The 26,683-nt window shown below is 39.9% G+C and overlaps 1 protein-coding gene across 1 annotated transcript in view; it reads right to left on the reverse strand.

Annotated features, from left to right (window-relative positions):
- PTPRT (protein tyrosine phosphatase receptor type T) overlaps positions 1-26,683 on the reverse strand; it is a 1,006,957-nt gene that overhangs the window by 200,791 nt on the left and 779,483 nt on the right. The window contains exon 12 of the mRNA XM_046677949.1: positions 13,099-13,372. Coding sequence (XP_046533905.1) covers positions 13,099-13,372 — 274 coding nt within the window. The remainder of the gene's footprint in view (positions 1-13,098; positions 13,373-26,683) is intronic.

The following is a 26,683-nucleotide window of genomic DNA, read 5'->3' on the forward strand; positions in this document are numbered from 1 at the left end:
CCACTTTCTCCCTCAAGCCATCTTGATCTTGGATATAATCCCTGAATGTGCTGAATTTATTTCATCTCCAAGGCCTTTGCATTGCTGTTCCATCTGCCTGGAATGCCTTGAGATCTTGACCACCTCATCATTTGAGTTCTGTTATCTGTCACCTCCTCAAAAATGCCTCCCCTGATGGTTCCACTCAATTGCCGCACTCTCCAGTCACCCTCTCTCATATCACTCTTTTCTGTTCTCATCCTTCACCATATGAAATTATTTCTTTGTATATTTACTAATTGTCACTTTCCATGCTCCCCATCAGATGGAAAGATCATGAAAGGAAGGGACTTGCCTATCCTCTTCACTGACAGCATAGTGTCTGGCACATATTATATGTGCCATAAAAAATGAATGAAGTTAGACATTCGAATTCTAGTTTCATTTCTCATTGGTTCAGTAACCTTGGGTAAATTCCTTGGGTAAATTCTTTAATCTTTCTGAGTCATAGTGTCCTCATCTACAGATGAGGTATCAATACCCTGTACACATCTCACTGGGTTGAACAAAATTTTGAGTGTACAAGTGCCTGAAAGATACAAAGAAGTATACATGCATGTCTTTATAATTGTAATAAATTGATATTGGGATTATTGACAAGATCATTTTCCCTGTGTTCAACAGAATAAATTCCAAGCTTTTTTCATGGCATGCAATGCCCCCCATTAACTGCTCTCTCTCTGTCTCTGGTCTTCTCTCTACACCCTGGAACCAACCCCACCAAATCTCCCCAAATGTATCATGGAATTCCCAATCTTTGGGCCTCTTTCCAGGTGCTCCCTTTGCAGGATGCGCCCTGTCCTCCACCTTATTGTCTGCGTGGAAAAAGCCCGATTATCTTTCAATACTCAGCTCAAATATTACTTTTTCTATGAGACTTTTCCTAAGCACCTCCTCATCCCCTCCACTTCCAGGCTTCCAATTGTACCCAGGGTATTCTGCCAATGTGATTCCTGATATAGTTTATTGTACAAATTTGTTTTCATAATTGTCTATCCCGCTGGATTTGTGCGTTCCCTCAGGGCAGGAACTGTATCTTATTTATCTGTGTATCATCCCCACTGACTCAGAGCAAGCCCTTAGTAGTGACTGTTGGATTTTTATCATCATCATCAACATCATCATCATCAATAGCTCTTATAGAGGAGATCATGGCCCATGATGGCACAATTTTGCAGAGTAAACAAATGCAGATAGGGTGTGAGAGACTAGGTTCAAGCTGTGGCTCTGACCTTGGGCAAATCACTTCCCCACTCTGGACTTCAGTTTCTTTTTCTGCCAAAAGAATGGAACTGCATAATCTGTAAGCTCCTTTCCAAAACTACATTTCATGCTTCCCATTCCTCAGCAGCAGGACTTTGAGGCGATGGAACAGCTGTACAAATTATCCCCTAATTGGGATGTCAGAAGTGTGGTTCCTTTGAGCCTCATGGAGAGAGGCTTCGACCTTCCACTAGGGACTGGTGCCTCTCAGTTCTAAACCAGCTTAAGCCAGTGCTGTCCTTCATGCCTCCCTGCACAGCTCTTAGCTGACCTTAATGATTCCTCTCTCTGTGAGCGATCCTTTGAGCTGCAATTACTAATTGATGTTTGTAAAGTCTTTGAAAGTCTCAGGTGACAGATGTAATCAAAGGCCAATTTATGATAATTGTTATTAGTACAGCTCCTCATTATTTGTTAATGTTAACGGCAGGGCCAGCAGGTGTTTCAAGATTGAGCGAGGGATTGAGGCTGGCCATGTCTGGTGGGAGAAAGAGAAAAACATGGATGTTGGGGGGGGATTTGGGGCTTTTGAGGTACTCCTGTTGGTTTCAGTCTAGCCAGATTCCACTTTGTGGGGTTATGACTCAGCATGAAGCATGGCACTAAATGCACAGGACCGCACAATGGAATTTTTATGTGCACAGGTTCAAACCCAGCTCAGTCTCTTCGGCATCATGGCCTCTCTGAGTCTTGGCTTGTTCGACTGTTAAATGAAGATACATATAGTATCGATTTGCATTTGCTGTGGTTGGAGAATGAGTTTGAGGTAAATAAGAGTGGATTTGGTAATACCAATTAGGAAGCTGCTGAAGTTTCCCAGGCAAGAGATGATGGTATTCCGGGTTAGGATGATGGCTCTGGAGATGGGAAAAGCACATGGATTGGAGAGAATTTTAGAGTGTGGGACCAGTAGGACTTGGTGACAATTGGATGTAGAAGGTCTTGGACAATCCAGACTTCTGAGATAGGAAAGTCTTAGGGATGTTTTTGCAGAGAAGGAATGATTTAAAATAATCATTGCCTATTATTTCCATCAGTCTCTTGTAGGTTTGATTTATTTGAATCTCCTCTCAACTCTGTATCCAGATAAATTGAGTTTATGAGTATGCAAAGTTGGGGGCCATGATGTAAAAGATGGAACTTGACCAAATTTCAGTCTCCAGGAAGAGTCTGCAGAAGAACAGTCTCACTTCTCCACTTGTCTCTCTATAAGTACAACATTCCCAATCTTCCTTTGAAATCTCACTCTCTTTCCTCGATGAATCCAGTATGTCGCCTGGTCTCTGCATACCCTGGACTTGGCTAATTTTGTTTCTCCTTCTTGAATCCCCTCCTCCCACACCCTGTTCACAGTCTATTCAAATTTGATTGATGGGTTAAAAATGTCTGTGCACCCACAGATTTTGCTTGTTCTTTCTTTAGAGTACCTCCACACTCTGCCTCATATATACCAATTGTGATATTCTAAGAATGATAGCCAATATTAATTGAGTGTTTATTGCCCATCAAGCACCATGATAAGCATTTTTTCATACATCTTCTCATTTTGTATTTACAAACATTTTTATAAATTTGATACTATGGGTATCAAAATTTTCCAAATGATGAGACTCAGAGAGTTTAAATCACTTGCCTAACATCAAATAGATGGTCAGTGCCAATGTATGCAACAGGAAAGACGTCATACTAGGCATATTCATAAAAAATGCTGAGGGGAAAGAAACTTTGAGACCCATTAATCTTATTTAGTGGCGTTAATTAATAGCATTAACGCCATTATAAAGCACAACAAACAGACAGAATCCTTGAATGTAAATGGCTTCATTAAATCCCAGGTTAATATTGTATCACAACATTGATGGAAAAGGGACTAATGGAGGATTTGAGCAAAAAATGATATTATGATATTGACTGGTGTCTCCTCAGGATCCCTTATGTAAGGATATATATGATAACTCCCCTTCTAGTATCTCTCATAAAAAATATGTATGTATGCTTCCTTCTATCCAGTAAAAGAAGATAAGCAAACCTGCCATAAGTCTATTTTTGCCATGGCTTTTAGGAAGCTCAACAAGTATAGGTAAGGTTTCTAGTTCATTAACCATCTATACTAGGTCTCTGGGGCAATAATAATCTTTCTTCCACAAAGATTCTTGAACTAACTAAAAATTTTATTTTAACTGAAGGTGTAATATGTATTCATATATATGTGTACATAAATGTACATATATACATATGCTAAAACATTTATGTGTATGTATGTATAAACAAACACGCTGTATTTGCCACACACAAATGTTTGTGTTAGCAACATCTTCATTTGAAATATGCTTAGGAATGTGCAAAGAGTTATCACAGCTATTGTTTACTCCTCACAAAGAACTCAGTGAGCTTGGGAGGGCACATCTCATCCCCATTCGACACATGGGAAAGCTGAAGCTTAAAAGGCCAACATTCAGTTCACGTAGTTGAAAAACAGCAGAGCCAGTTTTTAAACCCGTGGATCCAATTTCCAAATTCAGAAGTTTCCCCACTTTTTCACCATTTGGGGGCCAACTGGGCAGAACTTCATGGAGGCCCTCAGTTTGGAGGGGGCTTGATGGAGGCAGAAACCCTGCTATATGGAAACTTAGGCTCTATTTCCATGAGCTTCTTTGGGACTTGGGTCTGGAGCATTGATGCCTCAAGGCCCAGGCTGAGAAGATTATCAGCTGTCGACATTTGGGTAACCTTCATTTCCTTCTCCAAATGAGTTTAAAGTATATTTGCATTGGAAGGAAAATGTTCGTGGTCCCTTAGGTCTCATACCATGATAATAAAGTCTGTAGAAACTGTAAGTGAGTGAAAAAATAAATTAGCAACCTGGGAGAACTCATCTTGATATTTGTACAAGGTGACACTCGGGGAATTTCTCTCACCTGGGAAGAGAAGTTTGAGACCCATCAGGGCTTCAACAGAAGTTCAGAGCTTTCAAGAGCAGGTGATAAGTCTCAAATGGTGGAATGGAGGCCTGGAGATAGATATGCTCAAGGGGCTCGGTGATCCCAGGAGACGGAATCCACTGAGGACTGGGAAGGAGGCTAAGGCAGGTAGACAGGGCATGGAATCTAGGCTCTGGTGACAGACGAGAACAGGGTGGGGGCATTTACCGGGCCAAGGGTCTCCAAAGTGGTTACAGAAAGTTTGTGATGATAGCCCTGGATTCCAAATGTCTATTTCTCAGTCTCCCTCTCCGCTTCTACAAGGCTGCTACAGAGTGAATAAAACCCAGAAATATGTTCCTAACATAGGACCATGGCAACAAATCAGAAAAAGGACATGCGGAGGGCTTTGGTTCACAGTTTTCTGTTACCTTGGCTCAGCCATGGATGAGTGGGAGAGATCAAAGCTTTTCCGAGATCTCTCAACCAAACTTCATGGTAGACTTGGAAGAACCACTGCCTTTCAAGGAGGAACAGTGTCACAGGGAGTATTAGACATTTCTTTACTGCATCTCCACAGAGTAAAGATAAAAGTCTGTTGCTAAAATCCCTCTTTCAGTATGAAGTAACTGAGATGCTATGAGATTCCAGGGTGCTTCTGGCAGTCCATCGATCCACTGATTTAAATGGTGCCATTTTGTCTGGGAGGCCAATCAGGAAGTAGTATGGGTGAAAACACCTCGCTTCGTGTCTGAGATGCAGCAGGTGCTCAATAATATAAAGTTCTCAGGATCTGTAATAAGAACTGCATAGACGCTTCAAGAGTGAGTCTGGGTATTATGAGAATTTGAAGGAAAAGATTAAGGCATAATGGAGAAGTGGGTTGGTCATTACGGATGTTCTCAAATATCCCAGTTCTGCTTCTAGAAATGTAGTTGGAATGCACTGCCTAATTCTTTTCTTTTTTTAATTTAGCCTAATTGTAAGACATTTATTTATTTACTTACTTACTTACTTTATTTGTTTATTTATTTATTTGTTGAGGAAGATTAGCCCTGAGCTAACTACTGCCAATCTTCCTCTTTTTGCTGAGGAAGACTGGCCCTGAGCTAACGTCCATGCCCATCTTCCTCTACTTTATATGTGGGACACCTACCACAGCATGGCGTGCCAAGTGGTGCCATGTCCCACCTGGGATCTGAACCGGTGAACCCTGGGCCAACAAAGCGTAACGTGCAAACTTAACCACTGTGCCACCAGGCCGGCCCCTATTTATTTATTTTTTATTGAGGTCATAATAGTTTATAACATTGTGAAATTTCAGTTGCACATTATTCTTTGTCAGTCACCATATAAATGTGCCTCTTCACCCCTTGTTCTGACCCCAATCCCCTTCCCCTCTGGTAACCACTAAATTCTTCTCTTTGTTTATGTGTTAGTTTATTGTCGACATATGAGTGAAATAATATAGCGTTTCTCTTTCTCAGTCGGGCTTATTTCACTTGACATAATACTCTCCAGGTCCATCCATGTTGTTGTGAATGGGACAATTTTGTCTCTTTTACGGGTGAGTAGTACTTCATTGTGTATATATGCCACAGCTTCTTCATCTGATCATCAGTTGATGGGCACTTGGTTTGCTTCCACTTCTTGGCTATAGAAATGCACTGCCTAATTCTTTTTGAATTTAAGCATGGCCACATGACTAGTCTAAGCCAACGGAATGTGAAAGTGTTGTGTATCATTTTGTGTGAAAACTTTTTAGAACCAGTGCCCTATTTGCCACATTTCTGTTTCTCTGCCTTGGTGATTACGGAAGCATGTGTCAAGATGGACTTTTCATCAGCCTGAATGACTATGACAAGCTGAGCCCTTCTGCGGACCCATTTTGGATATGTAGAAGGAGTGAAAAATAATATCTTTTTTTCTGGAAATACACTGAAATTTCCTGGTTGGTTGTTACCACAGCATAAATTAGTTCATCCTAACCAACATAGGAGTTTTCTTATAAACTCCCTGATGGAATATCTAAGACCAAAGCCATGAGATCTCCTATGGAGTCTTAACTCTAAACCATTTCAGCTTGAGTCTCCCACATCTTCTCATTCTATGGGTCACTTGAGCTTTTCTCATGTGACATGTGAATAGTCACTAAAGTAAAAAGAGAATTAGGGAATGAGAGGGGCAAGATCATTCCCAAAAGATAAAGTCAATTATGTCAAAAGATTCAACAGGAACAGATGTCAGGCTTGGAACAATATACGAAAAATTAAATTTAGAAAAATACAGGTTGGGGTGGGATTATAAAGCAATTGAATCATGGGTGAGCCAAGGCAATCAACAGCTGCCACATAGACACGGTTCCTAAGGTCCTTCAGAGTTGGGAAGTTACGTGCTTCCATGTGGAGTCTACTGGACAAATTGGGATACACCAGGTAAGGATGCACCAATCCTCCCCTCCCTCAGGAGAAGGGTTCCAGGAAAATAGCAAAAGGGAAAAGAACAAATTTTACAACAACTGTGACAGATGCCTTATATACATTGTCTCATTTACTCTCCCCGAATTTTGGGGAGGTAAATCATTAATCACATTCTACATCTTGAGATGTTAAGTAACTCGCTCAAGTTCACATACCTGAGAACAGCCAAATTCAAGCCAAGTCTGTCTTGATGTGCAACTCTCAGTTCTTTCCATCCCACCATGCCACAGAAAACACATTCATGTGCAAACGTTCTTTTAACAGTGCTTGGACACAACTAAGCTTAGTTTCATCCAATTCGTTTAGATACAAAGAATTTTTCCTAACCCAGCTCTACCTAGATCATCCCAACTATTATAATGTGATTACACTGCAAACATGAGGACCTATTCGAAATAGCATCTGGCTTCGAACTGCTCTCAAGAGGCAATTGAGTTCAGGAGCTGTAAGAGGAAGTGAGAGAAAGAGAACAATCACCCTTCTACTTCCCACTTCTTTTATTTAGCTCATCATTTGGCAGAGGCTACTTCCAGGTTAAATGTGCCCCTACATGATGAAAAAGGATATGGCAAGGAAAGAGTTTTCTCTGGGCATAAATAGAACATGCACAACAGCATTACCAACAAAAGGTGGCTTCTGATGGATATTTGCATGAATTCGCCACACTTGTTTTGCATCCAACCGTTAATTATGGTCCTTTCAACTTCACAATCATGGCTAATGGTGGTGGGGATGCAGAGAACAGTAGATTCAGCAGACCTCATTCTGGAAAGAGTGGGAAAGAAACAATGCAAAACTGCACCCGCCCGCTGTTTACAACTGAGACAGCTACTCTGGGTATCATTTGGAGGATTTGGAGGAAATCAAGGCTGCCCAGGAGCCTGGAGCTTGGGAAATGAGACAGCTGGGGAAGAGTCTGCTGTGATGGAAGGAAGGTCCTTTAGGGCTCATCTGTCTATGGTGAAAATAGCTCAGAACCACATCTCTCATGCTACACTGAGTGGAAATTCAGACTGTACTTATTTGATGCCTTTCAGTATTCAAGATCTTTTCTCATTTAATCCTCCAAATGATTGTGTAAAGCATGCATTACTATTTCAATTTTATAAGTGAGGAAACTGAGACTCACAGATAACAAGAAACAGTTCAACCCTCATTCATTCATCAAAGGATCATTGAGTATCTACCATGTGTTAAATATTGTACTCAGTATGGAGGATACAGCAGCAAACAAAACAGAGTCCCCACCTCCTGCGGCTCTCAGTCTAACAAGAGAGGCATGCACTACACAAAAACAAGTGCAATTAAAAATAAATCCAGTGTTATAAAGAAAAAGAACAGGTTAGCATGTAAGTGAATACTGGTGTGGATGGCTCTTAGATAATATAGTTGGGAAGTTCCCAGAGGATGTGACATGAAGGTGAGGCCTGAAAAATCAGAAGGTACTAGTTCTGCAAAGAACAAAGAAGAGAGAGACTCGGGTGAAACAACAGCTTGCATGAGGGCCCCGAAGTGAGAAAAATATCTTGGAATGTTTGAGAAACAATGTCTTAGAATATGGTCAAGAGAGGAGGAATAGTTAAAATGTAGCAGGCATGGCTTAGCTATATCTGAAGCACAATGCTAACCTCTGGGCACCCCTTTTTTTGTAAGGAGGGCATTTGAAAAAGGAATCTATCTATGAAAGAACAGAATAAGAAGGATGAAAGAGATACAGAAATCATGTCATATGAGAAACAGAAGTAACTGCATGTTAAATATCAATGAGAAATGGCTGGCATGGCTAGGGATGGTAGTTGGTACTGCAATATTTTCTCCGAAAGGTTGACTTGAGAAAGAAAGACTTGATTTGTTCAAGTCAGTACAAATGCCAGAGAACAGAGAGTTAAGGAGACAGAATTTGGCTTTATAGAAGGAAGAAAGTTCTAATAATTTTACCTATTGTACAAAGGAATCAACTCTTTCCTCCAGAGAATTGCAGTGGTCAAGCTGAGGCTATAGAATGCTCTGTCAAGAACGCTTTATCAGAGATTTCTTTGTTGGCTTCTGGTCTACGTTAAAATCACCCGATTCTAAAATATTATAGATCTATAATATAGCTATATCCAAAACAAATGGTTACAATATGCCCTGATCCACAAGAAAGATGGGCCTGAGAATTCAGAACCAAGGACAGTGCTCTGACAGCTGGGACTGCCCGTCGTTGTCTCTCAGAAAGCATCAATGGGCAAATGTAATACTACTAATCTGATCAAATTCCCAATACAAGTGCCTGTGAACAACTTGCACTTCATGAATATGCCTGTAAGGACTCTAAAGGCCATGCCTCATAATGCGCATCATACTTGGACTCTCCATAGCGTTTATAGAGCTGGATTAAAATACTTCACATTTATATAAATCACTGTTGAGTTTACAAAATGTCTTGATCCTCCTCCTAATGAGAGTCAACATTTAATGAGTGACCTCCACATTCCTAAGTCTAATGATTAATTATTTGACATATTATTTCACTTGTTTATTTGTTTACTTTTGGTTTCTCCCCTACTAGAATGTAAACACCATGAGAGCAGGGATTTTTTTGTCTGTTTGGCTTACTGCTTTATTCCAAACACTTAGAAGAAGTGCCTTTTTTTGACATATGGTTTGTGCTTCCTAGATGTTCACTTAATAAATCAATCAATCAATCATATCTAACTCTTTTAATAGCTTAAAGTCACAGAATTACCAGGGTTTTTTGTGTAGGTAGTAAAGGCTGAATATTTAGCTACTCTGCTAAGCTGAAAAACCATCCTTAATATCCATAGAACAAAGGTTTCTGGACCCTAAAATTCTCTTACCCTGTCCTAACTGAAACTTGCAGGTAGGGAGCAATGAAATTGATTGATAGTAAATTATTCAACCTGGCCCACAACGATCCTGCAACAAATGGCCATCTTTGCTTTCCTTTATTTTAGGTTAATATAACTTTGCCCCATCTTTTGTTTTTAATCTTCTAGTGACATAGATTTGCTGAATTCTGGTTTTTACTTGACCCAAGATATTTTCCCTTCCTTTTACAAGGGGAGAAAAGCACTACTTAAAAAAAAAATCAAATCTAGTGCTTTTGTCTTCTGGCTTGCTTTATAGTTGCAGATTTTCATGTTTACTTATAGTTTCCTTTGTTTCTCCCCCTTTTCTTGTAGATTGTTGTTTCCCGGCTTTTCTATCTTAAAGACTGGCACCTGAGCTAACATCTGCTGCCAATCTTCTTTTTTACCCCCTTATTCTTCTCCCCAAAGCCCCCCAGTACACAGTTGTATATCCTACTTCTAGTTCCTTCTGGTTGTGTTATGTAGGACACCGCCTCAGCATGGCTTGATGAGTGGTGCTGGGTCTACACCCAGGATCCGAACTGGTGAAATCCTGGGCCCCTGAAGCAGAGCATGTGAACCCAACCACCTGGCCACAGGGCTGGCCCTTTTCTGGCTTTTAAATGATAGACTGCAAGGCTGCCTTTAGGTTCAAAAAACTACATTTAAAAAAAATTCTCAGTATCAAAAATAAAATAGTAGTTATGTATTCCATCCTGTCCAAAGTGAGAAAACTAGTAGATTTTAATTTACACTCATCAGTCCTCTCTTTTTCAGTTTTTGTTGACATAATAGTGAATTATAGATCCAGATCACAATTGTTAATCTTTGACATTACATATCTTCTCTTTAAGTATTGTTTTTATACTAACTTTCTTTTTTATAACATATTTAGAGCAATTATTCAGCATTAATTTATGTTTAATTAGTTTCCATGCTCACTGCACATCTTTTTATTCCATATTTCTCTTCTCTTCATTTCTTTATTTTGATTCATTGTTCAGTCAATTGCTCTTTGAATGATTTATTAGAGGCAGGGCATCTGGGAGCCCCTGGATGCTGAGAATGTCTTTCTGATGTATTTGCACAAGAAGAACAACTTGGCTGAGAAGGAATTTGTGGGTTATAACGTTTTCTCCTCAAAAATACTCCAGGCTTAACTGCATTGTCTGCTGCCCTTTATGATATGGAGAAATCTGAGAGGGGCTAGGCAGATATTTGTCAGCCTGAGAATGGCTCTTCTGCTCCCATGACCCTTTCAACCAACTCCTTTCAGTAAAACTTAATACTAAATGCAGCAATTTGAAGTAGTGCATAGTTTTTCTCTTGCCAGAAAAATACAACATTCTGAGTGTCCAGTTCCCACAGCTTTTCCTCTCTGTTCCTGTGAGGCTGACTACACCCTCAAGACACCTGGCATAAACACTCATCCAATTCCATTCTTGCTTGTATTTCATTACTGCAAATCTTAGTTCCAAAATGGTAGTACACATGGTGTAGAATCGAGGGCATAAGTAATTAAATGGCTTTATTCGTCTTGGAATCCATGGTAGAAACAGCTTCCTAGATGAGGCAGCTTCAGGGTAGGGTGACTTTTTTCTCAATGGACAAACCTTTTGTCTTGAGGATGGGGTCAATTGTGTGATGTTCGGGGAGCAAAACCTTCAAGAATCCTTCTGCTTCACTTGCTGTTCTGCTTGGGGCCAGTCATACTTAGTTTGGGGAAATTCCTCCTGGGGTCCATTTGCCAGTTTCTGGGGTTCTATAGACTTGGTTTCTTGCTGGGTTTTTATGAGAATCTTGGTAGGAATCTGATAAAGGGTGGACTGATGCAGCTACTACTCCATTTCACAGCATGGAAACCCAACAGCACCTCGTCATATGTTGCCAAGAGCAAGGGAGCCACACATCCTCAGAGTTGTGCTGAACCAATAAACTGGCCAGTATGGAAAGCAGAGAACAAGAACAAGATGGGGCCCTTGAAGCTTCTGCCCATCTTTATGTCTTCTTTCTCGATACTTTAGAGTGTTTCATGCAGAGGGAAGACCAGATGGACAGGTGGAAGGCAGTCTGGTAGCTTCTCTTTATAGTTTTGTACTCTCTGTGAGGAGTATTGCTTGAATCAGTAATAAATGCAGAGCTGAAATACCAATGTGGAATTTAAATGGCTATGTGGATATTTTAAATGTTAATTAGTTCCTCAATCCAGGTTTCTCAAGGTAATGGCTGCCACTGACAGTCTAAATCAAACTCTCTATCTTGGCCATCCAGAGCCTACACAGGCTGATCTCCACACACTTCACCAAGGCTTGCTTTTGTCTCAGCTTTCCCTTCTCCAGTGAGCTTCTCACTTCACTGGGGCTTCTCATTCCAGATATACTGTGGAACATGGCACATACCAGACTCCCTTACAAATGTATAAGCTCTTGGAGGGCACATACTACATAACCTTAACATGGAAACATAGGGCCTCGCATATGTCAGTGCTCATTATATATTTGTTGAATGAAATATAGTAACCTGGAGTATGTCCACAAAAGCATCCTTGATGGAAAATACAAACTTGTGTCATAAGAGAAAATAAAGATAGTTAGCTTGTAAGAAATAAGACCAGATGAAGGTGTTTGTATAAAGGTGAAGTGGATGATAGACTAGATCTTATGTAACTGAAAGAATACCACCTGTGAAGGTGATTGCTTTGGTTCCATTGGGCCCTAAGAGAAAGAACCAAGAGCAATGGGTAGAAGCTACAATAAAAGATATATTTAAGTCAGTATATTAAAAAGCTTTCTTAGAGCCACAGCCCCACTCCCCAAAGACCATCAAAGATACCACATAAAGAAGTAAGTTCTCTGTTATTGGAGGTATTCAACAATAAGCACTAACACTGGTTAACTGTGATATGGTAATGTTGATTGAAACACTGTTTTGTTTGTAGGGGGAGGGCAGGAGGTATTGGCTGACCTTTTAGGTCCTTTCCAGCCCTGTGATTTTGTGATGTTATACCTGGCTCCCCTCCCAGATCAAAGAAATATTTGACACAAAAAAAGTTTACCTTGTCTTTGGGAGAAAAGAATACTTTCCAGTGTGACTAATGATAATGATAGAGGAGCTAGTATTCACTGATTAAATACAACCTGCTTAGTGTATTCACAGATATCCAATTGACAGGTATCATTTTATAGATGAGGAAATTAAGACCTTAAAAGTGAGACACCTTCTACCCTCTAATACAGGGATCTGCAAACTTTTTCTGTAAAGGGCCATCGAGTAAATATTTTAGGCTTTACGAGGCACTGAGTGTCTGTCTCAACTACTCAACCATACTATTGTAGTATCAAAGCAGCCAGAGACCATGTAATTGAATAGGCATTGCAATATTAAAAAAAAAAAATCCCTATTTAAAAAAAAAAGGCATAGGGCTGGATTTGGCCCACTGGTCTTAGTCTGTCCACCTCTGCTCTAAAGCCATGCTGTCTTTTCATATGAGAATGGGAAAAATACAAACAAGGCAAGAAATGGCCTCCATGTGGCCATACTTACTCCATTTGCTTTGCTGAGTGCCTGGAAGTAGATGCTGTAGCTTTTCAGAGGGGAAAGAGGAGGGTTCCAGTAGCCATTGTACGTCTTGTTGTCACCCACTGTAAATGGCTGGGTGACAGGCAGGTTGGCGGGCTTCAGTTCAGCAGCAAAGTAGTGTAAAGAATCGAGGCTGGAGGCATTCCTATAGCTTACAGGCACTGAAAAGCACTCAATGATGTCAGCTGCCCTCCGTGACTTCTGAAGTCTCTCCTCCTTGACAACCAGCTGATAAACACTGGACAGGAAAGAAGAGAGATAGATGAGCAACTATCTGGAAGGACGAACTTGTTAGTTATCATCATGACTTCCATCTACAACTAATTTTTCCTCCTGAGCTTCAGACTTGTAAACCTACTGCTATATGGGAATCTCTCTCCATTTAGATGCCCCCAAACCAGCTCACTCTGGGTATGTCCAAAATGCAATTCAATCCCAAATCCTACAAACCCGCCTGCTCCTCCTTCTATGGCTCTTTCCTTAGTGAAGGGTAGCATTGCCTGTCAAGTGGTCGGTCAGGCCTTGAATCTTGGGCTCATTCTCAATTCCTCCCTCCTTAGTTTTCACTCTGCACCTCTAATCAACAGGCCCTGTTGACTTGACCTTTTTCTGCCCCTTCCCGTTTTCTCCTCCCATCATGTTGAGGTTGGGCACTTCCCCACCTCTTACCCGGACTCGACTGGTCTTTTTGCCTCTAATTATTTCATCAGTTAACCAGTTGACCCATTGATCTTCCCAATCATATAGTACTCTCCCTCTTCAAACGCTTTCATAGGCTCTCCCTTATTTGAACGATGCAATATAAACTCCTCATGCTGGCATGTGGGGCACTCTGTGCCTGACTTCTAGTCTACCTTTCAGAAAGTCTTATGATGTACCCTCATTCCAGCTGCTCCAGACTCCATGCTATTGTACAAACATCCTTGGGATCCTATCCATGCCATCACCAGGTCATGCTTCCTCTACCTGCAATGCTTTCTCATCCTGCCCACCTCCGCCTGTGGAAGCTTTTCCCTAAAGGCTGAGCCTATCTTTCTTCTCTTCGATGAAGCCTGTCTAGACTCTCCCATTTGGATGAGCTTTTTCCCTCCTTAATTTCCCTACAGTTAACTAATGGCTATCTACTTGGGAATGCAATACCATGAGCATGGGACTACTGTTTCCCTAGCTAGACTGCCACATTTGGACATGGGAGTTGTGGCTTAGTTATCTCTGCGTCATTCTCCCCACACACACTGCCCAGCAGGATGCCTGATATACAGCAAGTGATCAATGAATACTTTTTTTCAAATGAATCTAACTGAATTGAATTAAAATAGAAAGTAAGCATGAAACCAAATCTGACTGGATGCAGAAGCCCTAGTCAATAGAAACAGTGATTCCCCTGAGGTCCTGTCTTGTGATCTCATATCATTCCCTTCAATTTAGAAGAATCTAAGAAGGTATGTGCCAGTGTGTGAATAGAGATGACCACAGCTTGACTGAACAACAACTGTATGCCAAATGCGTAGGCTCATTTTATAAAAGTTATCCTAAAGTGTGTAAATTTGGATAGCATTTTACCATCTCTTTGAATTCCCACAGTTTGTACTTCTCTTGAATAAATGCTCCTCTTTTAGCAGAACTTTATTGCAAAGATCTCTGGGACTCACGATCTAAGATAAAAGATCAATTGCCGAGAGAATGCCTACAGAAGACTTCTGTGAATTAATGAGATGGCCCTAAACCAATCATTTAAAGATGGCGTAGTAAGCTAATACATGATTTATGAAAATGGAACATGGTGTGGGATATCATCTTTCAATCAGACTATCTAAAGACACTTGGTTAAGAAGCACAACTTGGGTGAAGAAAGAGGCACAGAATTATTTCATTAGGGATAAAAGGCTACAGAGGGACTTTCCCAAGGAAACATGACACACTGAACATGGTAAGTCTTCTTCTGAATCCCTTTGGTCATGGGGATGGTCAGCAACACAGATGGGAGACAGATGGGCATGTGAGTGTATGCCACACTTAGAGGAGTGTGATATCTGAGTGGGGGTGAGCAGACAACTCAATGGGCATGCCTGCTGTCCAACGTGCACATCAAAATGAGAAGCTGAGAGCCCAGAGTGCATGTGAGTGACACAGGGGTGAATGTGGCCAATCTCTCTGGGAGTGTGTACTACATCTGAGTGTGCACAACATCCAAATGAGCATCTGTAGGACCTGGGTGTCTGAAAACTGAGCAAACATATGTACTCTCTGAATGAGTGGGTGTAACATCCAGATTAATGTGACTTACCTGAGTGTCTGGACACCTAAATAAGTGTGTATGACATCTGGGAGCATGTGTCTAACATTCAAAAGTGTGTGTATGTGCATGTGTGTGTGACATCTACACATGTTCATAAAGCTGAAGTCAATAATGGCTTAAATCAAATTATGGCTTCAACATTCACTTCCTTTCAACTCTGGGGTCTTTCTCAACAGTACAATCACTTATGTTTGTCATGAAAGCTAAGTACAAAACAGTCCCTGAAAAGCAGCACAGAGGATCCAAACCTAGAGGACACGAGGTGGAAGTGGAGGAGTACCTACAACAGGGTTTTCAGGACCTGCATTGCTTTACATATAACAACAATCTCAAGGAAAGCTTTGAATGCAGCTAGAGTGCTAAGGACCCGTAGCTCTACTTGTTGAGGGCCCATTACTCCTGGGACTCTAATCTATGAAAGAAAGGGCAAAAGGCAGTAAAGAGGGGAGAAGCAATAACTCTTGAGTTCACCTGTTGAGGCTAGCATAGCACCTAAAATACTCTGCAGTGAGTTTGAGGGGCACTCGACCTGTCCAGCCCTCATGCCTTCCTGGCCTGGTTGGGAGGGACCAACAGCCTCATCCCTAGGAGCAGGGGTTGAAAAAAGCTGTGGGCCCCTGCTTTCCCCTGAGGCCCATTCTATCGCTAACCACCACTTGGGCTAATCCTGTTCACTTCAGAAGACTTCTGTCTTCATTTCTCAGTCCAGAATTCTCATGCCACCCTTGAATCCTTCTGTCGCCTTTACCTTCTAAAATGAGAACCCAAAGCCTTTGGAGTTTCTCTGGGGCTGGGTCCCACTCCTAGAATCATTTTCTGTTGTCCCTTCTCTTCCTACAATGGGATGGATCAAGAAGAGTGACAAGGCTGGCCAGAGTACTGCCCACGACTGGCATGAAATTCTGTAGTCATGGACAGCCAGGCAGTGGGTCTTTGTTGGGCTCTGACAGGTGTGAATGCTGCCAAGGGCTACAGAGGGAGGCACAACATCTCTCCAGGGGTCGGCTTGTATCCCCCCCCATTCTCTCCTCCCCACCAATCTGATTATTGAGGACTCACTTGTTAATCCAACCACACTCAACAGCTAGATTACAGATGAGGATGCTGACTGAGGCTGAGAGGTTGAGTACCTCATGAGTGTTAAACTGCAGCCAAAGTATAAACTCAGACTTTTCATTCATAGTTCAGCATCCTTTCTTTTTCTTTACTTTCCTTCTTTTTTTCCATAAATCAATAAAATGTACAAAGAGCCTTAAGAACATTTTTTACTTGGTGGCCTAAACTGCTTAGCTCTATTCCACCCAGCCTCATCTGAAATCACAAAGACTAGCAAAGGATATATTTTGGGTTAAACTGTGTTGTTAACACATGATTCACATACAATTGGGATTAATGTGCCAAAGTACACCCAGAAACTCCCTCAGGCCCACTGCATCTGCAGCTTGTCCATTCAGAGGCAAATCAGCAATTGCAACCAGAAAGCCATAAACCATTTTGTCATATAAATTGTTTTGCCAGTGGATCCAGCGTCTCTGAAAGATCAGGGAACTCTGATTGAGGAGGAGAGAAGAAACGGCACATGCAAGCTATGCAACTTTCCTTCCCTGACACACACACTTTAGGAAGGGGTGGGAGCAAGAAACAAAAAAGTGGGTATTATTTTTGTTTCTCACGGTAAATTCATTCTTATCATCACTGTCTTAAAAATACATTTACCTAACCTCTTTTCAGTTTGCTGGTAATGATAAAATCATACCTAAATGAAAATAACCTCCCCAAATCATATCTCCAGGGCAAAAGAAGTGGTTGCAATAAATTATTTAGGATAATTTGTAAAGAGAAAGGATTTTCTTTTAGTATAAAAGTCCTGATAGTATGAGAGAAGAATAACTTAAAATGCTCGCCTCACAACATATAGCATTTACTCACCCATTTTCCCCTCCTATGACACCCACTTTATCATTCTCAATGAGAAGATGGACATTTATAACCATATTTTCTGTGTAACTTATCCTGAGGGTCTCTTTTTGGAGGGCCCTGCAAGATATGCTGCAGCCCCACCTCAACTCATCAGGTCAAGGAGACTTTCTACTTTCTGTCACCTCCCTGATTTTGGTTTCCTCGCTTCAATACTTCCATATCCATTCTTCATCCTCTTTGCTACAGTGACTTACTCCCATCCTGTTCCCCCCAATTTTTCAGACCCAGGCTTGTGGCAACTTCCATCCTTTAGTTTCAATGTCTCATTAGACTAGAACATTCTAGTCTGGTCCCACGTCCCAAGACCCCCAAGCCTATAGAGGACAGTTGCCTCAGACTCCTTTAAGAGCAAAACTTGCAGGAATTCCTCTGCAGGCTTTAGAGAACCCTGACACTGGACCATCATGCTCCTTCTGATTCCTGAACTAATGGTTTGATGACTCTTGCTTCTCTGAGAGGAACCAGGGACCTATCAGAGCCATCCATCCATCATTAACACATCCTGTGACCTCCTTTTTATATCTAGAGCAGATGCCTCCAGCCAGGGGCTATATCCATTCAGAATGTTGATCTCAGATGACAGAGGTAGTTCACAGGTGTAGTTCACAGGTGAAGTTCACAGGTGAATGAAGATTGCCTGACTTCAGAAAGGGGCACATTGGGCACATGTTCTCCCAGAAATAGGCTTGTCTTAGATCAAGTTCTTCCAGAAACAGATCTTGAACCAAAGTTTCAATGCAAATTATGTGTTAAGGAAGTGGACCCAGGAGAAACCAGTAAGGGAGTGGGGGAAGCTGAGAGAAGGGGAGGAAGCCAAGCATGAATGTGATTTCAGGCAAAGTGCCAGTCTCAGCCTGGTCCCCTAGCAAGGTCTGGAGCATAAGCTGTGTCCCAGAGTTTGTCTCATTTCAAGCCAAGGGCTTTTGGGCCTCCAATACCAATCAGTTATTGGTTATGGACTCCCCTGCAGAGACATAAGATCCCAGGCACTCCTAATTCTGTGTGTGGGACAGACAAGGTGGCTCTGGTAGCCTAGTGGCAACCCTTTGTAGAAGGTCACAGCTGAGAGCCATTTGTATCAAAGCACACAGAAGCTGGGGGATGGGTACATTGCAGGAAAGGGGAGATGAGGGGCTGTGAGTAGGCACCAGTAGTCTCCCTAGAGGACACTTGTGACCAATGACCACATGGGACTTGCATAAGAGCAGAGATCCAGTTGGGCAAGATATTTTCCAACCTTTGTTTCCAGCCTCACTCAGCTGAGGCATATGGTGACATCCCATCAGTCACAGTGACTTCTCCATCACTGATTTTTATTTGCTTTCTTTTATAATATTTATTTGGAAATCTGTTTTACTTTTATAGTTGAATCAGAAACACTTGTACAAGGAGTTAATAAATATAAAATATTGAAGTAATAGTAAAATAAAAATGGTTAAATTCAGTAGGAGCCCCTCCAGGCAGCTCCCACATCCTTTGGTGGTCCCACTGGTCACTGCGCACACCTTTGCCTGCTGGCACCATGAGGTGTTCAAGGCTCACCTATGCCCCCCTTTCCCAGGACTGTACTCAGGCATTTTTCCAAAGGAGGAGTTCAGAAGGCAAGATATGGGCAACCAGTGAGCTCATTGCTACTGTGGCGCCATTGCTTCTATATCCTTCTATCGGATAAAAGTAAGAAATATATTTTTTAAACATCATGAGTTCATACTGATTAGTTCATACTGATATTGCCAATTCAAATCCATTAACAGAAGATTCTTCCTCACCTTCCCCATTCCTTGTTTTTCCTTTTTCCTACAGTAAGAATCTTTGTTTCCAACATCAAAATTTTTACTCACAGACTCACATAATACACATAAAATTGTTCCAGAATTAACTAATCAATACCACAACCGATCTCAATACTTACAAGTAAAGTTCAAGATTTCTGTACTGCCCTGCTCCAGCTCCTTCCCAAACAATACAGTCCTAAAGCCTGAGATAGGGCAGAGCAACGCAGGCATCTGAATGTGATCGAGTAGCCATGGGGGCCCAGTGTAGGGAGCGGAAGCCCACCCAGCCTCCTGAGACCCGTTCAGGTGATCTGCAAGGTCAAAACTCTTTTCAGAAAAGCACTAAGATCTTATTTACCTTTAGCAACTTCAGTGTTTCAGAAGCGCACTGTGAAGTTCTTAAAAAGCTACAAGATTTTGTAACTGTATGAGGCTGGATTTTCTTCATATACTTCCACCAAGCAAAATTCAATCTTGAATTAGGAAGCAGATAGGGAATCTAGCAGCGTTGTAGTAGACCACACACTAGAGATTAGCAAAAATGTAAGAGTACTATACTTCTCACTCAATCATTTTTGTTTTGGAAAATAATTGTTTTTCACAAAAATTTTTTGTTTATGTTAACATGTAATGGGATTTACTACTATTAGTTTAAATGAAATTATTTTTATTTATATTTTTTAAATTAATAAATATTTAAAAATTTCTCAGTTTTATTTTCTAATGTGGTAAATTGATACACCACACTAAATTTAACTCACATAAATTTAACTCAAGGTTTTAAAAATTTTGTTCGTAGCTTTGACCACCAACCAGCCCTAGCAACCACCAATCTGCTTTCTGTTTCTATGAGTTCATTTTCAGTGAGTGGGTTTTCCAGCATTATTGAGGTATAATTAACAAATAAAAATTGTATATATTTAAGGTGTACAATGTGATGTTTTGATATATGTATACACTGTGAAATAATTACCACCACTGAGCTAATTAACATATATACCACCTCATATAGTTACCACTGTGTGAGAAAGAACACTTAAGATCTACTCTCTTAGCAAATTTCAGGTGTAAAATACAGTATCATACAGATCTCTGGAACTTATTCATCCCGCATAACTCTTCTACCAACATCTCCCCATTTCCTTTACCTTTCAGCCCCAGATGACCACCATTCTATTTTCCACTTTCATGAGTTTGGCTTTTTTAGATTCTGCATATAAGTGAGATCATGCAGTATTTGTCTTTCTGTGTCTAACTTACTTCACTTAGCATAATCTTCTTCAGGTTCATCTATGTAGTTGCAAATGGCAGGATTTCCTTTTTTTTAAGCCTGAATAATAGTCCATTGTCCATAATATATCACACCTTCTTTATCTATTTATCCCTCGATGGACACTTAGGTTGTTTCCATATCTTGGCTATTGTGAATAATGTTGCAATGAACATGGGAGTAAAGATATCTCTTTGAGATACTGATTTCATTTCCTTTGGATATATACCCAGAAGTGAGATTGCCGGATCACAGGGTAGTTCTATTTTTAATTTTTTGAGGAAGCTCCATACTGCTTTCCATAATGGCTGTACCAGTGTACATTCCCACAAACAGTGTACAAGGGCTCTCTTTTCTCCACATCTTTGCCAACGCTTGTTATCTTTTGTCTTTTTGATAACAGCCATTTTAACAGGTGGGAGGCGACATCTCATTGTGGTTTGACTTGCATTTCCCTGATGATTAGCGACGTTAAGCACCTTTTCATGCACCTGTTGGCCAACTGAATATCTTCTTTGGAAAAAAGTCTATTCAGGTCCTTTGTCTATTTTAAAATTAGATTATTTGGATTTTTGCTATTGAGTTGTAGGAGTTTCTATATTTTTTGGATATTAACCCCTTATCAGATATGTAGTTTGCAAATATTTTCTCCTGTGCTGTAGTTTGCTTTTTCAATTGGTTTACCGTTCCTTTTGCTGCGCAGAGACTTTTAGTCTGATGTAGTCTTACTTGTTAATTTTTGCTTTTGTTGCTGTGCTTTTGGTGCCATATCCATTAAGTCAAAGCCAAGACCAAAGTCAAGAAAGTTTTTCCCTATGTTTTCTTCTAAAAGATTTATGTTTCAGATCTTACATTAAATCCTTAATCCATCTCAAGCTAACTCTTGTGAATGGTATAAGATAGGGGTCCAGTTTCATTCTTTTCCACGTGAATATCCAGTTTTCCCAACACTATTGAAGAGATTATCTTTTCCCCATTGAGTATTTTTGGCTCCTCTGTCGAATATTAGTTGACCATATATTCATGGATTTATTTCTGAGCTCTTAATTCTGTTCCATTGGTCTAAATGTGTAGGTTCTTATGCCACTATTATACTGTTTTGATTACTATAGCTTTGTATATAGTTTGAAATCAGGAAGTGTGATGCTTCCAGCTTTGTTCTTATTTCTCAGGATTGCTTTGCCTACTCAGGGTCTTTTGTGGTTCCATACAAATTGTGAGATTGTTTTCCTATTTCTGTGAAAAACGCCATTGGAATCTTCATAGGGATTGCATTGCAACTATAGATGGCTTCGGGTAGCATGGACATTTTAACAATGTTAATTCTTCCGATCCATGAATACAGGATATCTTTCCATTTATTTGGGTCTTCTTCAATTTCTTTCGTCAGTGTTTTATACTTTTCATTGTACTGATCTTCCATCTCCTTAATTAAATTTATTCCTCAGTATTTAATTCTTTTTGTTGCTATTATAAATGGGATTGTTTTCTTTATTTTTCAGATAATTAATTGTTTGCATATAGAAATGCAACTGATTTTTGTATGTTGATTTTGTATCTTGTAACTTTACTGAATTATTTTATTAGTTCTATCTAGTTTTTTGGTGGAGTCTTTAGGATTTCTATATATTAGATCATGTCATCTGCAAAGAGAGACAATTTTACTTCTTTCTTTCCAATTTGTATGCCTTTTTTTTCTTTTTCTTGCCTGATTACTCGCCTAGGACTTCAAGTACTATGTTGAATAGGAGTGGTTAGAGTGGGCACTCTTGTCTTGTTCCTGGTCTTAGAGAAAAACTTTCAACCTTCCACCACTGAGCATGATGTCAGCTATGGACTTGACATATTATGTCGAGGTATGTTCTTGCTATACCCAATTTGTTGAATTTTTTTTTTATCATGAATGAATGTTGAATTTTGTCAAATGCTTTTTCTGCATCTATTGAGATGATCATACGATTTTTATCTTTTATTCTATTAATGTGATGTATCACATTCATTGATTTGTGTATGTTGAATCACCCTTGCATGCAAGGGATGAATCCCATTTGATCAACCATGATTCTTTGAATGAATTCTGTTCCCCAGTATTTTGTTGAGACCATCACTGATTTCTCAAGTGAGGGCAGGGAATCATAAGGGTGTTGCTCAAGATCAGTGGTTCCCAACTCTAGCTGCACATTCTAATTGCCCTGCAGGCTTTTAAAAAATGCTCTTCCTTGGCTCCAACCCAGACCAACTGAATCAGAATCTTTAGGGGTGAGGCCCCAGCACCAGTACTTTTTTAAAAAAAGCTCTCCAGATGGTCCTAATGTGAAACTATGAAATCACAAGGTGAATCTGATATTTATACCTTTGTTCCACCCCCTCCAACATTCTTATGCTGTTGAAAATCATTTATTTGAGTCACTCCAATCCACAAAGCATTTATTCATAATTACCAGTGTTCTTGAGTCATTGTCTATCACATCCGTTGATTTATTTCTTTTATAGCTTTCATCACAATTGAAATATGTCTGATTATTTATTTACTGACTTACTGCCTGCATGCTAATAGTCAGTGAACTTTATGAGGCCTGAGATCTTGCTGTTTAGTTCATTGTTGCATCCCCAGCTTCCAACATCCTGCTGAACATGTAACAGTTGTTCACTAAGTACTTATTAAACAAGTGCATTTACAAAATGAATTTTAAGTGTACATTTACATCAATTCTCACACATGCTTCGGTGTCATTCTATATGCTTCTATCTTCCTATGACACCTTTTCCCTTTTTCTCCATCTTGAGAACTCCTCATCCAACCATGACTCAAATATGGCTCTCTCTGAGGAGCCTCTCTTGCCTTGCAAATCAGAGCTAGTTTCTCCTTCCTCTGTTCCCATAGCTCTCTGTCCATACTTTTGTCATATCTCCCACTGCTGTGTATTGCAATGATTACTTCATCCACCAGAAAATGTTTAATGAGCAATTATTATCTACTAAGCTCTAGGTTAAGCTCATCTCACACTTTATTATCTCACTTAACCTCTACAATAACTCTATGAGGCAGATATTCTTATCTTATTCAGACAGAATAAGAGAAATGAAGTACAGAGAGGTGCAGAAACTTACTCGAGTCACATTGCTATTTGAGCGCTAGAGACAGGATTTGAACATAGGTGGTCTGATTCCTGAGCCCTCAGTCTTAACCACAAGGCTATACTGCTTTTCAGCACACCAAAAGTTGAGCCATCATCTTTATCCCACCCCACCAAATAATCAACTTTTTTAAAAAAAAAATTCTTTTTATGTCAAGGAAAATAAAATAACGTTTTATAAAACCTGAAAAGTAGAGAAAAGAGAAAAAAGTGTTCTCATTAGCCAATCACTCTAATGCAATCATAAACTAAACGTTGGTAAATCTTTTATCATTCTTTTCTTCTTCAGGAACAATCTCTGATTTAATACTGGAAATCAATGAGGAGAAGCCTTTCATTTGTAGATATTTATCTTACAGCCAACTTGATTGGTTTGTAAATAAAATTTTAATATTATACGCAAAAGTCTCTCAATAGCATGTATCTTTATTCTAGGAGGTCTAATGACTTAGCAAATTTGTCAACTCTTTGTCAATCAATATTAAGGAGCCTTAATATTGGGGGGCTGGCCCAGTGGCACAGCGGTTAAGTTCACACGTTCTGCTTCTCAGCAGCCTGGGGTTTGCTGGTTCGGATCCTGGGTGTGGACATGGCACCGCTTGGCACACCATGCTGTGGTAGGCGTCTCACATATAAGGTGGAGGAAGATGGGCATGGATGTTAGCTCAGGGCCAGTCTTCCTCAGCAAAAAGAGGAGGATTAGCAGTAGTTAGCTCAGGGCTAATCTTCTTCTTCAAAAAAAAAAAAAAACCAAGAAGCCTTAATATTGGTACTGCTGAAAATAGTCAAAGATATAACGTCTTAACTCAAACACACTGGCTAATTATTGCATGGTCTGCTAATACTTTTTCTTCCAAATGTTACTTGACTGCGTGATCTAAAGGAGCATACAGATCTCGGCTGCTCCTAGTCCCAACAGTGATCTACAGGAACATGTGTAAATGCACTCACTATTGAGGTTTGTTTAAGTTTGTTCTCTCTTACGCAATCTCTGTACTTCACTAGGTTAATATAACTTCCTGAAATAGCAGGAAGCTGCTTTATCTCTATATTTTCCTAGATTACCCCATGGCCTGCTGATGACCAAAACAACTATGGAGAAAGATCCCAGACAGTAACAACTGGCGTTAGAGTTGATTCCTATAAAGATAGCAATGCCTTTAGCAATCAAAAAAGGTTAATCCACAGTACACAAAATCTGTTTAATAAAACAAGGACTTAGGCAACACATCTTTAGTGGATTTCTAACAAAGTTGATTAAAACACAGTATTAGCATTTATAAGCCTGGCTTCTGGTACAAGATCTGCTAATACTTAGCTGTGTGACCTTGGGCAACTCAGTTAGTCTCACAAGAGGATACAGTTACTGTCTTTCTTAATCACTCTTTCCGGTTCTATGTGTCCATCACCCAGCTTCTGTGTGCTTTGCTGTTAATGAGGCCACTGTGGACTTCTGAAACTACTGAAGCCTCCTTTGCTGGTAAAGAGGGATTGAGAATTTAAGTCCTGCTCTTCTCCAGTTTACACTCATACTCAGTGTTAGGCTGGAAGTTGCCAGTGATTGCCGTGGGCAGAAGTGAAAAAGTCCCGCTCTTTCGCCCCACGGGGGACCTTAGTCAAGGTGTAATTCACTCTTCAGGTCTCCCCACAGGATCACACACTTGTTTGGCTTCTTAATCTTCTCCTTCCTGCTTCCCTCTGCCCCTTACTGCTTTTTAGAGGGACCATCCCCTTAATAAACCACTTGCATTCAAATCCTTGACCCTTGAGTCAGCTTCTGGAAGAATCCAATATAAAATAACCTCTATGGGCCTCAACTTCTCATATTTAAAAATTATGATGTAGGCTTTCTTGAACAGTGAAGTGAGGAGCTCAGCATTTTCTCTCTCTGAAAAGCAACGATTAAACTGGAAAATATTGTCAACAATAATTTCAGGAGTGATTAGAAAAAGTTTTACAGCTTTGAACATCTATTTAGAAAAGAAGAAAGACCTCAAATCAATAATCTAAGTTTTTACCTTAAGACAGAAGAAAAATAAGAGCAAACTAAACTCCAAAGAATCAGAAGGAAGAAAAGAATACAGATTAGCATATAAATCAGCGCAAGAGAAGACATCAAAACAAAAGTGAAAAATCAACGAAACAAAAGCTGGCTTTTTTGGAAAGATCAACATAATTGCCAACACTTTACCTACACTGACCAACAGAAAAAGGGAGATGATACAAATTACCAAAATCAAGGAAGAAAGAGGAGACATCACCACTGACCCCACAGAAATTTAAAAATTTATAAGGAAATCCCATGAAAAACTCTATGCCAAAAAACTTAGACAACTTAGACGAAATGAAAAAATTCCTAGAAAGATGCAACTTACCACAACTGACTCATGAAAAAATAGAAAATTTCAATATGTTTATAGCAAGTAAAATAACCAAATTATTAATTAAAATTCTTCCTTCAAAAAATCCCAGACCATTCACTGAAGTCTATCCAACATTTAAAGAATAAAAGGTTCTGATTTTTCACAGACTTATGCAGAATATAGCAGAGGAGGGAACGCATCCTGACTCGTTTTGAGGTCCTGATATTAAAACCAGAGAAATGCATTACAATAAAAGAAAACTACAGCATTATCCTTCATAAATATAGACCCAAAAATATTTAACCAAGTATTAGCAAACTAAATCTAGCAACATATAAAAAAGATTATACACCATAACTAATTGAGATTTATCTCAGGAATGCAAAGCTGAATTAATATTTAAAAATCAGTTAATGAAATACAGTGTAGATTTAGAATACAGGGAAGAAACTAAATGATAATTTCAACAGATTCAGAAAAAACATTTGACAAAATCCAATGCACATTTATGCTAAAAAGGACTAATAAACTATGAACAGAAAGAACTATCTAAACTTGATAAAGCCCATCTACAAAACATATAAAGGTAACATCATACTCAAGGGTAAAAGAGTGAATGCTTTCCCTCTAAAATCAGGAACAAGGCAAGGATGTCTGTGCAACGCTATACTAGAGATTCTAGCCAGGGAAACTAGTTAATTAATTAATTAACAGCACCCAGATCG

The sequence above is a fragment of the Equus quagga genome, chromosome 12 (assembly GCF_021613505.1).
Source record: "Equus quagga isolate Etosha38 chromosome 12, UCLA_HA_Equagga_1.0, whole genome shotgun sequence".
NCBI lineage: Eukaryota > Metazoa > Chordata > Mammalia > Perissodactyla > Equidae > Equus > Equus quagga.